The sequence below is a fragment of the Pelophylax lessonae genome (genome assembly GCF_965119305.1).
Source record: "Pelophylax lessonae genome assembly, chromosome: 10".
Classification (NCBI taxonomy): domain Eukaryota; kingdom Metazoa; phylum Chordata; class Amphibia; order Anura; family Ranidae; genus Pelophylax; species Pelophylax lessonae.
This window is the reverse complement of record NC_138777.1, coordinates 171,341,501-171,360,219: the sequence shown is the minus strand read 5'-3', so window position 1 is coordinate 171,360,219 and position 18,719 is coordinate 171,341,501. Positions and strand designations below refer to the sequence as shown.

The window sequence follows — 18,719 nt, the reverse complement described above, 5'->3', positions numbered from 1 at the left end:
GGTCTGAGTCGCAGCAGTTCCTTGGCCGACAGCTCCCCTACTTCGGTGTGAGGATTCCATCTAGAGCGTTACCCACACCATAGAAGGGTAAGTATAGTCCCTCCCCCTGTCTGGGCCTGGAGTCTGGCGGGGGTCCCAAGGCAGAGGATTCAGCGGAGACCCTAGGGTCTTCCCCACTCTGTAAGGGTCTTGGGACAGTGTGTCCTGCCCTGGTAGTCTGGAGGGGTCCCAGTGTAGGAGACCCCTAGGTACACGCTCTACTGTTTGCAGTGTGGGTATAGTGCAGGGGGGTCCCAGTTCAGAGACACGTGCAGCGTGCGCATGGGAGTCTCCCCTAACATGTGTCCTACCTTCAGGAGGGGGTCTCCTTGCAGAGGGTGCAGCATTGCAGAGTGCAGAGGGAAGATCCTGGCAGAATGCTGTAGCTGATGGTGGCCATTTTCCCTTTAATCTGGCTGGTCTCCTGTTGGCGTCCATGTTTGTGTAGCCCGTTGATGTCACGGGGGCCATTTTCCCTTAGTCTGGCTGGTTTCCCATCGGCAGCCATGTTTGTGTAGCCCGATGACGGGGGACATTATACCTTAGTCCAGGAGACCCTGGACATGACCGAAGCCTCGTGGGGATGCCCAAGCTCCTCCTCTTCCTTCTCAGTTTCCTCTTCCTGTGCCTGGGACATATGAACAGGGATGGCGTCCATGGTGATGCTGCATCAGAATTCTCAGCGCTCCTTTGATCGGTAGGGTGAGTCCTTGAGGGTCCCTGTTATCTTTGCTGATAGGTACCTTGAGCCTTGGGGGATCCTTTAGTGGTGCAAAAAGATTTTTCTCGTACTGCAAGGTCTTCCTTTCCTTATGGAGCTTCAGGGTCACATCTCCACTGACCCCCCTCATGGAGGTGGCAGGTCCCTCAGAACCCCAGCTTCCCATAGTTGCACTGACAGTGGTCCTGCAGTCCTTCGTGTCCTGGGTGAAAGTGGCGTGTGGGCAAAGGCCAAGAAGTAAGCGTCCCCCCTCCTTTCCCTGCTCAGTCTGTCTCATCTTAATCTGAGCCTGATGCCGTCGTGGATACAGCCCATCAGGGAGGGCTTAATATCACATCCCCAGATTCGTCCAATAGTGAGGATGATTCCCCCATGGTCGCAGCAGCGAATTTAAAAGCACTGGTAGACGCACTTATCACTGCAGTGCGTGAGACTTTAAAAATGGAGGATGCGGCTAATGTAGCCACCGACATCTGTGTCATTTGAGTCACCTCACACTCCAAAGGTGTTTCCTTAAATGCCTTTTTTTGACAGGTTTTCCTGTAAGGAATGGGAACAACCAAAATGACCCTTTGTGGTCCCCAAAAGTTTTGCTGTACGTTATCCTTTTGAGGTTGGACTAAAAAGTGGACTAGTCCACCAGTGATGGACCCTCCTGTTTCCAGGTTGAACAAACCATGATCCCAGTAGAGGAATCCCCATCCCTTAAGGACCCGGCTGACTGGAAAGCCGAGGCTGTGGCAGGCAGCATGTTTACTATGGCTGGTTCGACATTGCGGCCAGTCTTTACCTTAGCCCTGGTGTCTCAGACCCTAACTGAATGGGCCAAACTTTTTTGCCAGGGCCTGGGGGGTGAGCAGGTCCCCGCTGCTTATGTTGATTTAGCGGACCAGTTGGTCCATAGGCTGCAGTTTATTTGTGATGCAGCTTTGGATACAGCTCCCGTGCTGTCCAAACTTTGTTTCAGCGGTGGTGATTAGGTGCATGCTGTGGCTTGAGAATTGGTCCGCAGACCAAGCTTTTAAGAACGCTTTTATTGATCTGCCCTTTCAAGGCGATTGCCTGTTTGGGGCTACCCTGGATGTCGTCATGAATGGTATCACGGGCTGGAAGAATACCTTCCTGCTATAGTCTATGAAAGGGAAGGAGCCTCGTTGCAGACAGGGGCCCTCCTTCTCAGCACATAGAAAATTATTTTGTGCTTCTTGGATGGAGAATAAGGGAAATTGATCTTTCAAATCTTCCCTGGGAGGTTCCAAGCATCCTTGGTCTGGTAAGTCTAGAGCTAGCTTCTCTGGACCCGTAGACAAGACCCCTTCAGCATGAAGGTCTGCCCTCACCCATTATTGGGGTGGGGGGACATCTTAGCTGGTTTCCGGCCTCGTGGACCTCCTTCATGAGCGTCAAGTGGATCCATGATTCTTTTGGGGGAACCCAAAAAGAGGGATAAAGCTTGTCCTTTTCAGGTTTTTTAGGTCCCGTGTCTCCTTGTGCGGATATAATTCCTGCAAAAGTTCAGGTGATGTCCGAACTACCTAGGGCCCCACTATCCCTGTCCAGGGAATTGATTTACCTAGGTCTGATTCTAATTCTGACCAGGGTGGTCTGTCCTCTGGACAAAAGTCAGGAACCACAGGCCGTGATTCACCGGCTGCTGTCTCAGATAGTTCTCTCTCCCATTTCTGCATACAGGTTCTGAGTCTGATGGTATCCACCTTCAAGACAGTTCTGTTTGCACAGTCCTACATGCAGCTCCTTCAGGAGGTTTGGCTACACAGGAGGATACCAAGGTTCGTGGCGAGATCACGTGTTCCTCTGGCAGACGCCGCAAGTGTCCAAGGGCCACGGTAAGGCCAGTATCCTCCTCGGCTCAGGCTTCTTCCGCAATTCCTGTGAGGAATCAAGGGCAAGGGCATGCAGATAAGGACTTCTGACATTTCTCTGATCTACATTTTTGTTGCAGCACAGTATTTAGAAAGTGTTGTTTAACAGCAAGGCAAATGGCATTTTCAGAAGAAAGTTAGCAGGGGAAGTTCCCTTATTTCTCCAAGGTCATGTTTTCTGTTTTGGAGGATCCACCTATGGAGCCTCTGCTTATGACCCACAGAAATGTACACTTTCTTCTCATTGTCGTGTCCGACTCTTCGTGACCTCATGGACCATAGTGTGCCAGGCTTTTCTGTCCTCCACTGCCTTACAGAGCTTGCTTAACTTCATGTTCGTTGTTTCGATGATGCTATCTATCCATCTTGTTTTCTGTCGTACTGTTCTCCTTTTTCCTTCCATGTTTTCCAGCATCAGGGTCTTTTTCCAGTGAGTCCTCTCTTCACATTAGGTGGCCAAAGTATTTGAGTTTCAGCATCAGGATTTGTCCTTCCAGGGAATATTCAGGGTTGATTCCCTTCAGGATGGACTGGTTTAATCTTCTTGCCTTCCAAGGGACTTTCAAGAGTCTTCTCCAACACCATAGTTCAAAAGCATTATCACTTCAGCGTTCAGCCTTCCTTATGGTCCAACTTTCAGAGCTATAGGTTACTACTGGGATTACCATTGCTTTGACTATACGGCACTTTGTCGTTAGGGTGAAGTCTCTGCTTTTTATAATGTTATCTAGGTTTGCCTTTACTTTCCTCCAAAGAAGCAAGCGTCTCTTAATTTCATGGCTACAGTCACTGTCTCCCGTGATTGTAGATCCTAGGAAGATACAATCTGTCCCGGTTTCCATTTCTTCTCTTTGCCAAGGAGTAATGGAACCGGTTGTCATGATCTTAGTTTTCTTAATGTTCAATTTCAGGCCAGCTTTTGCACTCTCATCTTTCACCTTTAAGAGACTCTTTAGTTCTTTATCACTTTCTGCCATTAGTGTGGTATCATCTGCATATCTCAGGTTGTTGATATTTCTCCCTGCGATCTTAATTCCGTCTTGTGATTCGTCTATCCTGCCATTTCACAAGATGTACTCTACATATAAGTTAAACAAGTAGGGTGACAATTTACATCCTTGCTGCACTCCTTTCTCATTTTGAACCAGTCAGTTGTTCCATGTCCTGTTCTAACTGTGGCTTCTTGAGTTGCATACAGGTTTTTCAGAAGACAGGTGAGGTGGTCTGAAATTCCCATTTCTTTCAGTATTTGCCACATCTTGTTGTGATCCACACAATCGAAGGCTTTACTGTAGTCAATAAAGTAGAAGTAGACCACCTTCTGGAAACTCCCTTGCTTTCTCCATGATCGTGCGAATCTTGGCAATTTGATCTCTAGTTCCTCTGCCTGTTCGTAATCCAGCTTGTACTTGTGGTAGCTCTCTGTTCACATGCTGCTGAAACCTAGCTTGTAGAATTTTTAGCATAACCTTGCTAGCGTGTGAAATGAGTGCGATTGTACGGTAGTTTGAACATTCTTTGGCACTGCCCTTCTTTGGTATCGGAATGTAAACTGACCTCTTCCAGTCCTGTGGCCATTGTTGAGTTTTCCAAATTTGTTGCCATATTGAGTGCAGTACTTTAACAGAACCATCTTTTAGGATTTTAAATAACTCCAATGGGATACCATTACTTCTGCTAGCTTTCTTTTTAGCAATGCTTTCTAAGGCCCACTTGACTTCCCTCTCCAGGATATCGGGTTCAAGGTCAGTGATTGCATCATCCTGGTTATATGGGACATTCAGATCTTTCTTGTATAGTTCTTCTGTGTATTCTCTCCATCTCTTCTTTATCTCTTCTGCTTCTGTCAGGTCCTTGCCATTTTTGTCTATTATCTTTCATAAAACGTATCCTTTTTGTCTCTTCTTGTTATCCTCTGGAAGTCTGCATTCAGTTGGGAGTATTTTCCCATTTCTCCTTTGCCTTTTGCCTTCCTTTTTTGTTCAGCTATTTGTATGGCCTCATCAGATAGCCACTATGCTTTCTTGCATTTCTTCTTTGGGATGGTTCTCATTGCTGCATCTTGTATGATGTTACACACTTCCTTCCATAGTCCCTCAGGCACTCTCTATCATATCTAATCCCTTAAATCAGTTCGTCATCTCCACTGAGTATTCAAGGTATCCAATTTAGATCATATCTGAAATATCTAGAAGTGTTTCCCAATTTCTTCAATTTAAGCTTGAATTTTGCCATAGGAAGCTCATGGTCTGAGCCACAGTCAGCTCCAGGCCTGGTTTTTACTGACTGTATAGAGCTTCTCCATCTTTGGCTGCAGAAAATATAATCAATCTGATTTCTGTATTGAACATCCATTCTTCTCATTAATTGATGGTATTTTTTTTTTTTATAAGCTCCAAAATAAAGCTAGGGCTTATGTTGGCTGTTGGGCCTCAATTGATGAGAGCGAATGTTAGATTTGTAGCTTACAGTTGCTGTCTGCTAAATATGAATTACAGTTTCTTTTTAGAATGATTGCTGTCTTGATCTGGACATATTATTATTTTAAAAACTTTAGATGTAAGAATTTAAAATATCAATATAAATAGAGTAATACACAATATGCATATTAGTGGAATTAAAAAAACAATGATACGCATACATGATCACCAAAGTAAGTTATATGCTTAAATTGAACCTGTTAAAACTTTTGTTTCTGCAAAACCTGGGTAATAAGCATTTTGAATAATGGAACAATGCTGTATATAACACATATGCGTTTGTAGCAGTTCGTTTTTTTAGAATGTTATCGCAACTAGGAGAAAGATACAATCAGTATTGTGTGTATTCATGTGATAATCTAACTGTCAGTAACTTTGTATCTTGTTTTATTCTTACAGGAAGTCGATATTTTAGATATAAGCTTAATCAGAGACACAAGGACAGGAAAGTATGCCAAAATACCAAAGGTAAGAACTGCTTGGCACTCTGTGCAAATACCTAAATAAATGGCCTTGAATAGTACATGCAGGAGTGTAAATTGTCAGTGGTATGCAGAGAACTCTGGTCTTGGGGAAAACCTGCCTGTAGTTTTTAATGACCGATAACTAAATAACATTTTTGTTGCTTTCTAATGTTGGAAGGCCAGCTTGTATGCAAATGAACTAAACCCCTATTACCTTAATCTGTAGTATTTTGTGTTCTTTGTACTCATTCACATAGATGTGCAGAGTTGTACAGTGTGCATGTTCATGCAGAATCCTGGGCATGAAAGTCACAGGTGTTGTGTACAGTCACCTGTACAAATATATGATAAGATGAAGCTGTTTGCTGGCAAACACAGATCTGAAGGGTATCAATGCGTACAGGTAAGGAAGTATGCTCCTGGACCCAGAAAGTCTGTATCCAGGGTGCACAACCATACCTGTATTCATGTGTACCCTTGGATCTGCGTTTACCAGCATACTACAGCATCATGTCAATGCTGTGTACTAGGGCTGCATGATATTGGGGAAAAAAGAACATTGTGATATTTCGTTTTCAACGGTATATATCGCGATATTTCTCTGGGTGGAATGCAGAAGACGGATTAGGCAGAGTTGGGACTCACAGTTGTGGTAGGAGGTAGAAGAACACAGCCCGACATGACATCTGTCTCACACGTTCCCACTGCCGCCCTGGAGCTAGTTCTCTTGACCGAGCGGTGAGCGCGGCACAGCGAACCAATCACGTAAGTAGCGGCACAGGGAACTAATCAGGTGTGCAGGCACGCGTGATTGGTTAGCTGTGCAGCTGCTCACGGCGCGCTACTCACCGCTGAACGTGTGGGACAGCTGCCAGCACTATGAGTCCTCCTCCTCCCCCCGAGTCCCGACTTCTCCCTGCCTAATGGTAAATATTGTGTCTTTTGCGATATGAATATCGCCCACGCCTGCAGAACGATAGTCGATATCACATCGACTATCGTTGAGCCCTACTGTGTACTGTTAAAAACACCTGCAAGCTATGACCCTTCAGGCCCATGTACTGATGTGAATGTACAATGTATATGTAAAGCGCTGCGTAAATTGACAGCGCTATATAAGTACCTGAAATAATAATAATGTGAATTTATCTATTGGCTTACCACTCAGATTTTTTTCCATTGAAACTGGGCATATGATGAAAAACAGTTCTAAGCAGAGGTTATCTTCTCAAAAAAAAAAAATACCAAAATTATTTATGAATCCCAAGATATAACTGGGTAAAACTATATTAAGATGTTTACTTTTCATGTGACAGTTGGGCCTCAGTCCCACCACTCCCCCTTTCCCCCAGGGTGAAGGAGCGATATGGTGTCTGTGTCCCCTTCCACCTTTATATAATTATGACTGAAACGTGAAGCACAGGACAGAAAGTTTCAAGTATTGTTTATAAGGTGTAGTTTTTATTTATTTATTTTTTTAATACTGATTCAAGCTTGTTTAAAAAAATGACATTTTGAGGGAATGGACACATACAGTATAACCCTAATAATTTTAATTCAACCCTGTCTGACTGTAATCATAAAACATCTCACTACTGGTACTTGGAAGTAAATTGGGTGCAGGGTCACATTTTTAGTTACCCCCTTTTTAAGTAATATTAGGGCGCTTTAACACTACCCTGCTGAAGTTTGCCTGCAGCACGGGCAGGGCGGATTTGATTTAAATCAAGTCAATTTAAATCACAATTTAAATCATGATTAATATCACTAGTAAAAGTAATTTTTAAAGAGCAACTGTCATCTCTGTCCCACAGCGGCTCCTCTTCTGAACCGCTGTTGACCCATTTACTTTAATGGAAGGGCTGGTGATACGGCAGTGACACAAAAAGGTGAGGGACATGGCAGCAGCAGGTGAGTGGATACCCGCTAACAGGCGCTGCCATGATGGATCTGAAATGACAGGTGTTCCTTAAATGTAAGGATTCCTTCTTGCTGGTAGTGTGAAATTATGTGAATTCATCAATGCAATGCATGTTCTCCCAGCTTGCAGAGCTTGGATGCAATGAATGAGTTTACCAAAAATGGAAATATTGCAGAATATACAGCTTCATACTACATAACTAAGCTACATTTCATGCTAAATAAGCTAAATTATTAATGTATCTAAAATAGAAAACTATTTTTAGATACATTTTTACTCCAAAAGCATTTTTATTAAAATAAATTTAATAAAAATAAAAGAAATCCTATTTAAATTAAACAAGTCTGATTTTTAAATTTAAAAAAAAAATAGATTTTTTTTATTTTTTAAATCATTGCTTTTTATCTTCCCTAAGCACAGGCGTAGCGCAGTATTTTTGCGTGGGTTACCCACAGTTTCTTCTAGACTTCTATTATGTCCTGCATTTCTAAACGTGCACCAAAGGTCTTGCATTCTGTGCTTTCAGAAAACGCACAAAAAAGGTTGGACATAATGGAAGTGGATAACCTGCATGAAATCTAGGGGTACACTGCTCTGCACCTATTGCAGCACAACAGTGTGAAAAAACCCTAATTTGTACTAATTTGCTATGTCGAGCTATCTATTTTGTACTGTAAAACCTAAATACACTGCACTGAGAACAGCCAGCTTGACTGAACTAGCTGCATGCAGCTTGGAGTTAATTGTTATAACATTAAGTGATGTCTGTTTGTCTGGGCACTCACTCAGCCCTTGGGGCATTAGTGAGGAACAAGTGTATTTTCTGTAACTGTAATTTTAAATAATAATCTGGATATATACTTTTAGTTTCTACTCTTCTTTACAGTGGATTGGAGGAAGACTTTTTTTTTTTTAAGCCACACCTTACAAGACCCTGTCTGGTATTCCTGATACATTTATGCCAGTATAGCACGGAACCTAAGAGGAGGAAATTTTCAATTTGTCTGCTTGTTGTACAGCTTAAAAAAAAAAACACAGAACTGGCTAGGATAGCTGTACACGTGGCTGCAGTGCCAACATTTGTGACTGCTGTTTAATTTAATTTGTAAGTGATAAGTGAAGTAAATATGTATTGGACATCTGCCATCAGTCTGACCCTGATGTTATAGAAGTAGTATCACAGTATTGAGTTCTGGATGGGACAAAGTACCTGTAATACTTTGTTCCCTCTTCTTAGGTGCCCTGTAACGCTAGCAGCTGTGTGTGACAGGGCACCCTGCTTGGCGCTCAGCTGCCCAAAATCACAGCTAGCAGGGAGATGGTTGCCAGAGGCAATCCTAGGCAAAAAGCATGCAGTGGGCACATATCCGCCTCACTTCCCTCTACATTCCTTTGCCGGTGATTGCCTCAACTGTTTACCTGACTTTCACATATTAAGAAATGAGCAAGTCTATATTTTTTAAAATTTGAAGATTAGCTGCAAGAAGGAACCCTAAGCAGCTCAGCATTACTCTCTCTCTCTCTCTTTAAAGTGGCAATGAAAAAACAAAATTGCCTCTACTTGCTTCTCTGGCAGGCATTGCTTTAAATCTTCACTGTCTCCAAGAGCTCCATTGGCTGAAAAACCTTCAGCATCCAACGCATTCCCAGGTGTTTAAAAGGCTGGTCCTACATTGTGTGATTTGGTTTCAGAGTCAGCCCCTATGTCCCTTCAGTACTGGATAGTGAGCCTGGGTCACCATATGAAACTGGTCATCCAACATACTCTTCAGCCACCGGAGATTTTGAAGGCAATAAAGATTCAAGGCAATACCTGCTGGGGAGGTAAAGTGTTTAATTGGTTATGATGTTGACATTTCTTTACCTTAATGCATTACCTACATTGAGGTAACCAAACATTTTACCATTTGTTGTGCCCCCACTCTCTAAACCACTTACCGGAGTCCTCTCTCAATCCGGCTGCAGGTCTTCTCTCTCCACCTCCTGCTTTTACAGGAGAATCAGCAGCGGGAGCCATTGGCTCCTGCTACTGTCCGCCCTCCCCCTGCTCCCTCTTTACTGGATTTGACTGAGTCACGCTCTGTGTGTCTATCGATGCACATAGCCCAGCTCGAGAGCATGCCCACGTGTGTCCCCCATGGCACACAGCTTGCTATGGGGGCACACGCAGGAGTCAACAATACTGGTGGCAGACTCCAGGAGAGGAGGTAAGGGACCGTGCTGTGTAGTGGCATTGCACAGATCAGGTTGTATAGCATGTCATTTTAATAAAAAAAAAAATTGCATTTACAGCTGCTTTAAGTATTTTCTTTGGTGGACGTGTATTTCCAGCTACTTTTGGATAGGGTGGGAAAGGATTAGAATTTCTATTAAGTTTTTTGCTACCTGAGGCTCCATTAGAAATATTTCCACTTAATTCTCCAGTGACAGCCATTTTGTTGTCACTGTGACAAAAACTTAGGCAAATCTCTAACACAGCCCTCGATTGCACTTGAGAACCAACAGGGGTTTTGATTTTCCCTAATCTGTCCAAAAACAGCTGCCTTTACACTGTAAGTGTTTTTTTTTTTTCAGCCAGGATATTGTATTGTGACATCTGCACCCGCTGCTGTCAGGACACATTGATCAGTGGGCTGCAGTCTCTGAGGAAAAAATTTCCAATGTCTCCCTTCGACTTTTGATGATCAGGGACAGCCACACCCTGATTGAAATTCTCCTGGTCCTTGCCGAGCTGGAGGAATATGCATTAGTGCATGACCAGGTTTAAGCCAGCCATAGATGGATCAAATCCTGGCTGATCCCTGTATGGGCAGGCTGTAGAGAAGTCTATCCATCAGTCAACTTCATTACAACAAGCTTGTTGGATTTACGGCATGCCATCACTGCGGGCAGCTATAGCGGGAGGCATATCCCTATCAGCACTAACTGTTTTGATGGGGGAATAGAGCCATTTTACTTTCCTGCAACCCCTTGGGGAAAATTGAATCAACTTTGGCTTTTACATTTCAACTGTTAAAATAAGATCAGCCACATAGAGAGTTCATTGTTTTTAGCCGTCTCATAAATGTACATTGCGGGAGAGGAGCTGTAAAGTACCACTGTTCTGTGGGCCTGCATATATAATGTGCAATTATGACTGTTCCCACATTTATTCATATTCTGGCCAATAGTTTGTGGACTCATGCCCAATCTCCTTAAAGCTGTGATTCTCAACTCCAGTCCTCAGGACCCACTAAAAGGCCAGAGTTTAAGTACCCCTGTTTCCCTGAAAATAAGCCCTACCCTGAGAATAAGACCTAACGTTAATTTTGGGGATGGCTGCAATATAAGCCCTACCCCAAAAATAAGCCCTAGTTAAAGTCGTTCTAAAAACATTTAATCCATTTTGTAAAAAATGTGCAGTGTGTCTCCTTTTGTAACTTTTTTGTGGAAAATAGATTATTTACAGCACGCTGGGCGCTCATATGACCTGAGGTAGATCTCCTCTCCTCGCGGTTCACGTCAGTGGCCCCTCACGGTTCACGTCAGTGCTGAAAACGGGGAAGAAGAGCTCCGGTGGGTCATGTAAGCACCCAATGGCACTGTAAATAAGGTATTTTCTACTATAAAGTTATAAAAAGAGACACACTGCACACTCTATAATCTTTTTACAAAACGGATTATATCATTTTATAATGCCTTTTAATCAAGGTTTATTTTTGGGATTACTGAATGTCATAATGCTGACTATTGAGAAGACAGGGGACGCAGGAACTTTTTTAAAAACATTTTATTGTTTTATTCCAGGTTTTTTAGAACAAAGAGAGGGATAAATGACGCAATACAAGCACTGTGCTGTCTATCATGGCTTCAAGAATCAGGATTTTTTTTTTGTTAGGGTTACAACTAGGGTTGAGCGGACACCTAGATGTCCGTGTTCGACGGGTTCGGCCGAACTTTAAAAAAAAGTCCGGGTCCGTGTCCCGGACTTTTACCGAACTTTTCCCGGACACCGAACCCCATTGAAGTCAATGGGGACCCGAACTTTAAGGCACTAAAATGGCTCTAAAACACCAAAGGAAAGGGCTAGAGTGCTGCAAATGGCAGCAAAACGTAATTAAGAGCATGGCAAGTGCTCTGCAAACAAATGTGGATAGGGAAATAACTTAAAACAACAAAAAAAAACAGAAAAATAAAACAATGTTCTTCTTCATCTCTGAAGGACGAGGCCCATATGGAGTAGGAGGGAGGTTGAGGTGGTGGTGGATGTGGCGGTGACATAGGCGTGCGCACAGGGTGTGCTGGGTGTGCCTGGGCACACCCTAATCACCTAGGGCACATAGCATTGCCAGTGAGGAGATGGGAAAGATCTCCCTGGGACCTGCTCTGCTCTATTTCTCCTTGCCTACAGGTACATGGCCCCGATACATTACTCTCCCTGCTGGCAAACACATGCATGTGTATTTCAACTTTGGGGTGCACACCTTAATGCAATAGGCTGCGCACACCTATGGGCGGTGTAGGTGGAAGCGGCGGTGGAGGAGGACCAGGGCCGGATTAACAGCATCATGGGCTTGGTGCTGAGGATTTTGAAGGGCCTTAGGGCCGTGCCTTGCCATGCACCCAGAGGAGGAAGGGTGCAGCCATGCATGCCTAATTCAACATGGGATGCTGTCTCTGAAGCCCATAAACACATCCATGCATCGCCAACTGTCCCTCCTTGTCCGGCCTTCACGCTGTGTGGGGAGGTTCTGAGGGTGCTGCCTGGGGAAGCGAGCATAGAAGCCAGACTTCTGTGTTTACAAGTGACAGAAGAGCGGTAACAGTGAATATGGCCAACCCGGGGCCTATATAAAAGGTAGGGGCCTGGAGCTGCAGCTCCAATAGCCCCTACATTAATCTGGCCCTGAGGAGGAGGACGAGGTAGCCAACACTGCTTCTTTTCACAAATTTTAAATGAGGGTACACCCCAAAAGAGTGAGAAAGAGCAAAAATGGAACAATGGGTGGGTAAGGTCGGTATCCATTGCTATTCTGCATAAGGTACGGAAAAGTCCCGTGGGATCCATGCCTGGTTCATTTTAATGAACGTGAGCTTGTCCACATTGTCTCTGGACAGGCGGCTGCGCTTGTCTGTTATAACGCCCCCAGCCGTGCTAAATACCCGTTCAGATAATACACTGGCTGCAGGGCACGCCAGCACCTCCAAGGCGTAAAGGGCAAGCTCAGGCCATGTGCCCAATTTGGAGACCCAGAAGTTGAAGGGGGCAGACCCGTCATTCACTACATGTAGGCGTGTGCACACATACTGCTCCACCATGTTGGTAAAATGCTGCCTCCTGCTAAGACGTTCCATCTGAGCTGCTGGTGCTGCTGTTTGTTGTGGCGTGCTGACAAAGCTTTTCCACATTTCGGCCATGCTAACCCTGCCTTCTGAGGTGCTGGCGGTGCCCTGGTTGCGTTGGCGACCTCCTCCTCCTCCTCCTCTGCCTTGTGCTTCCACTGTGGCCCCGCTGTCAGATGGGAATGCCAGCAGCATGGCGTCTACCAGCGTGCGCTTGTACTCGCGCATCTTGCGATCGCGCTCCAGTGAGTGAATTAAGGACGGTACGTTGTCCTTGTAACGGGGATCCAGCAGCGTGGCCACCCAGTAATCAGCACAAGTTAGAATGTGGGCAACTCGGCGGTCGTTGTGGAGACACTGCAGCATGTAATCGCTCATGTGTGCCAGGCTGCCCAGAGGCAACGAAAGGCTGTCCTCTGTGGGAGGTGTATGTCCTCTGTATCCCCCCAGCCACGCACCAGTGATGGCCATGAGCTGGCCTGGGTGCCACCCTGCTGTGAACATGGTTCCATCTCCTCCTCCAGCTCCTCCTCCTCCTCATCCTCCTCATCCTCCAGAACTGTGCCCCTGCTGGACAATTGCGTCCCTGGCGTTTGCGTGTGCAGGAACCCACCCTCGGAGCCCCTTGCGAATGACTGCCCTGAAAGCCTTGGAAATGTTACCTCTTCATCCTCCTCCTCCTCCTCCTCATCCTGTGCCACATCCTCTTCCATCATCGCCCGAATTGTTTTTTCAAGGAGGCATAGAAGTGGGATAGTTAAGCTGAGAACGGCGTCATTGCCACTGGCCATGTTGGTGGAGTACTCAAAACAGCGCAACAAGGCACACAGGTCTCGCATGGAGGCCCAGTTATTGGTGGTGAAGTGGTGCTGTTCCGCAGAGCGACTCACGCGTGCGTGCTGCAGCTGAAACTCCACTATGGCCTGCTGCTGCTCGCACAGTCTTTCCAGCATGTGCAAGGTGGAGTTCCACCTTGTGGGCACGTCACATATGAGGCGGTGAGCGGGAAGGCCGAAGTTACGCTGCAGCGCTGCCAGGCGAGCAGCAGCAGGGTGAGAACGCCGAAAGTGCGCACAAACGGCCCGCACTTTCTGCAGCAGCTCTGACATATCGGGGTAGTTTTTAAGGAACCTCTGCACCACCAAATTCAGCACATGCGCCAGGCAAGGGATGTGCGTCAAACCGGCTAGGCCCAGAGCTGCTATGAGATTTCGCCCGTTATCGCACACCACCAGGCCGGGCTTGAGGCTCGCTGGCAGCAACCACTCATTTGTCTGCTGTTCCATGCTCCTCCACAACTCCTGCGCGGTGTGTGGTTTGTCCCCCAAACAGGCAAGTTGTAAAACTGCCTGCTGTCGTTTACCCCTGGCCGTGCTGAAGTTGGTGGTGAAGGTGTTACGCTGTCCGGATGAGGAGGCGGTAGAGGATGAGGAAGCGGAGTAGGAGGAGTTAGGAACAGGAGGCAAACTGAAGCGCCCTGCAATCCTCGGTGGTGGAAGGACATGCGCCAAATTGCTATCCGCCTCAGGCCCATCCGCCACTGCATTTACCCAGTGTGCCGTTAGGGAGATATAACGCCCCTGACCGTGCTTACTGGTCCACGTATCCGTAGTTAGGTGGACCTTGGCACAGATGGCGTTGCGCAGTGCACACCTGATTTTTTCCCCCACTTGGTTGTGCAGGGAAGGGATGGCTTGCCTGGAAAAGTAGTGGCGGCTGGGCACGACGTACTGTGGGACAGCCACCGACATAAGGTTTTTAAAACTGTGCGTCTCCACCAGACGGAATGACAGCATTTCAAAGGCCAATAATTTTGAAATGCTGGCATTCAGGGCCAGGGATCGCGGGTGGGTAGGGGGGTACTTCCTCTTCCTCTCAAGTGTTTGGGAGATGGAAAGCTGAACGCTTCCACGGGACATTGTGGAGATGGTTGTTGGTGACCCAGGTGGTGGTGTTGCTGACAGATCGTCTGTTTGCGGGGTGGCAGGTGCCGGTATCACTACAGATGTGGCTGGAGCGGCCGAGACTGCAGCAGAAGAGGAAGCAGGATGAGCCAGAGACGTTTCTTGGTTTTGAAGGTGTGTACTCCACTGCAGCTCGTGCTTTGCACTTAGATGCCTGATCATGCAGGTTGTGCTCAGGTTGAGAAGGTTCATGCCTCGCTTCAAGCTCTGATTGCACAGGGTGCAAACCACTCGTGTCCTGTCATCAGCACATTTTCTAAAGAACTTCCACGCTAGAGAACTCCTTTGAGCTGACTTTGGTGCGCTCGTTCCCTTGCTGCGTTGGGCAGTAGCGGGCGTAGTGTCTAGGGCACGGCCGCTCCGCTTCTGCACCCTGCTCCCTCTTCTGCTGTGCTGGTGGCTCTGTGCGACCACCGCCTCTTCCTCCAAACTACTCAGTTCACCTGCATGACGTTCATTCCATGTGGGGTCGAGGACCTCATCGTCCTCCACATCATCTTCCACCCAGTCTTCACCCCTGCCCTCCTTGTCGGTCTCCACAATGCTGAACGCCGCAGCAGTTGGCACCTGCGTTTCGTCATCATCGGAGACGTGCTGCGATGATCCTTGCATGTACTCATCTTGAGAAATAAGTGGTTGGGCATCGCTGCACTCAATCTCTTCCACTTCTGGGGCAGGGCTAGGTGGATGGCCCTGGGAAACCCTGCTGACAGAGTCCTCAAAAAGAATAAGAGACTGCTGTATGGCTTGGGGCTCAGACTGCTGGCCTGATTTGCAAGGGGGTGAGGTGAAAGACGGTTGGACATTGGCTGCAGGTGCCAACTCTGACCTTTCTGCAGTAGACTGGGTGGGAGACAATGTGAAGGAACTGGAGGCACTGTCAGCAGCAAACCAATCTACTATCGCCTCAACTTGTTCTGGCCTCATCACTTCTAGGGGCGTTTGATGCCCTACCAAATACTGATGCAGGTTCTGTCGCCTACTCACACTTGAGGAAGGTGTTTCACTTGTGCGTGTAGCTGGCACAGATCGACCATGTCCTCTCCTTGCAACAGGAGCTCTACCAGCAGCACCACGACCCAGGCCACGGCCCTTATTTGACGGTCTCCTCATATTTCTGTAATTTAAGATCTTGCCCTAGAAAGGTTTTTATTGAATAGCGGAATAGAAAATATGATCCAAAAAAAGTGTATGTATATCACACGTACACAACCACACTAGGCCCCAATTACTATTGTTTGTACCCCTAAAAGGCTAGATGAGGAGTAGGGGGAGTATGGAACAGGCAGCACCCTCAAACCTTCAGAAGTATGAGATGAACCCCAACAACTTGGAAAGGTGGATCTCTCTCACACGTACCGACACAGACTATCCCGCAATTCAATTGATCCTCAAAGGTTTTTATTGAATAGCGGAATAGGAAATATGATCAAAAAAAGTGTATGTATCTCGCACGTACACAACCACACTAGGCCCCAATTACTATTGTTTGTACCCCTAAAAGGCTAGATGAGGAGTAGGGGGGGTATGGAACAGGCAGCACCCTCAAACCTTCAGAAGTATGAGATGAACCCCAACAACTTGGAAAGGTGGATCTCTCTCACACGTACCAACACAGACTATCCCCCAATTTAACTGATCCCCAAAGGTTTTTGATTAAATAGCGGAATAGAAAATATGATCCCAAAAAAGTGTATGTATATCACACGTACACAACCACACTAGGCCCCAATTACTATTGTTTGTACCCCTAAAAGGCTAGGAGTAGGGGGAGTATGGAACAGGCAGCACCCTCAAACCTTCAGAAGTATGAGATGAACCCCAACAACTTGGAAAGGTGGATCTCTCTCACACGTACCAACACAGACTATCCCCCAATTTAACTGATCCCCAAAGGTTTTTGATTAAATAGCGGAATAGAAAATATGATCCCAAAAAAGTGTATGTATATCACACGTACACAACCACACTAGGCCCCAATTACTATTGTTTGTACCCCTAAAAGGCTAGGAGTAGGGGGAGTATGGAACAGGCAGCACCCTCAAACCTTCAGAAGTATGAGATGAACCTCAACAACTTGGAAAGGTGGATCTCTCTCACACGTACCAACACAGACTATCCCCCAATTTAACTGATCCCCAAAGGTTTTTGATTAAATAGCGGAATAGAAAATATGATCCCAAAAAAGTGTATGTATATCACACGTACACAACCACACTAGGCCCCAATTACTATTGTTTGTACCCCTAAAAGGCTAGGAGTAGGGGGAGTATGGAACAGGCAGCACCCTCAAACCTTCAGAAGTATGAGATGAACCCCAACAACTTGGAAAGGTGGATCTCTCTCACACGTACCAACACAGACTATCCCCCAATTTAACTGATCCCCAAAGGTTTTTGATTAAATAGCGGAATAGAAAATATGATCCCAAAAAAGTGTATGTATATCACACGTACACAACCACACTAGGCCCCAATTACTATTGTTTGTACCCCTAAAAGGCTAGGAGTAGGGGGGAGTATGGAACAGGCAGCACCCTCAAACCTTCAGAAGTATGAGATGAACCCCAACAACTTGGAAAGGTGGATCTCTCTCACACGTACCAACACAGACTATCCCCCAATTTAACTGATCCCCAAAGGTTTTTGATTAAATAGCGGAATAGAAAATATGATCCCAAAAAAGTGTATGTATATCACACGTACACAACCACACTAGGCCCCAATTACTATTGTTTGTACCCCTAAAAGGCTAGGAGTAGGGGGAGTATGGAACAGGCAGCACCCTCAAACCTTCAGAAGTATGAGATGAACCCCAACAACTTGGAAAGGTGGATCTCTCTCACACGTACCAACGCAGACTATCCCCCAATTTAACTGATCCCCAAAGGTTTTTGATTAAATAGCGGAATAGAAAATATGATCCCAAAAAAGTGTATGTATATCACACGTACACAACCACACTAGGCCCCAATTACTATTGTTTGTACCCCTAAAAGGCTAGGAGTAGGGGGAGTATGGAACAGGCAGCACCCTCAAACCTTCAGTATGAGATTGTGTTCACTGTACCCCACAAAGATTGAGTTCACTGCACCCCACAATGATTGTGTTCACTGCACCCCACAAAGATTGTGTTCACTGCACCTCACAAAGATTGTGTTCACTGTACCCCCCAAAGATTGTGTTCACTGCACCCCACAAAGATTCTGTTCACTGTACCCCACAAAGATTGTGTTCACTGCACCCCAAAAAGATTGTGTTCACTGCACCCCAAAAAGGATGTTGTTCACTGCACCCCAAAAAGGATGTTGTTCACTCCACCCCAAAAAGATTGTGTTCACTGCACCCCACAAAGATTGTGTTCACTGCACCCCAAAAAGATTGTGTTCACTGCACCCCAAAAATGATTTTGTTCACTGCACCCCAAAAAGGATTTTGTTCACTGCACCCCAAAAAGGATGTTGTTCACTCCACCCCAAAAAGATTGTGTTCACTGCACCCCAAAAAGATTGTGTTCACTGCACCCCACAAAGGATTTTGTTCACTGCACCCCAAAAAGATTGTGTTCACTGCACCCCAAAAAGGATGTTGTTCACTGCACCCCAAAAAGGATTTTGTTCACTGCACCCCAAAAAGATTGTGTTCACTGCACCCCACAAAGGATTTTGTTCGCTGCACCCCACAAAGATTGTGTTCACTGCACACCAAAAAGGATTGTGTTCACTGCACCCCAAAAAGATTTTGTTCACTGCACCCCAAAAAGATTGTGTTCACTGCAGCCCAAAAAGATTGTGTTCACTGCAGCCCAAAAAGATTGTGTTCACTGCAGCCCAAAAAGATTGTGTTCACTGCAGCCCAAAAAGATTGTGTTCACTGCAGCTCACACACAGAAAAATGGATGTGGATCACTGACACCTGCCTATCTC

General features: G+C 46.0%; 1 protein-coding gene across 1 annotated transcript in view; it reads left to right on the top strand.

The window, feature by feature from the left end:
• Positions 1–18,719, top strand: part of PLCB3 (phospholipase C beta 3) — a 347,318-nt gene that overhangs the window by 173,874 nt on the left and 154,725 nt on the right. The window contains exon 3 of the mRNA XM_082270020.1: positions 5,523–5,591. Coding sequence (XP_082126146.1) covers positions 5,523–5,591 — 69 coding nt within the window. The remainder of the gene's footprint in view (positions 1–5,522; positions 5,592–18,719) is intronic.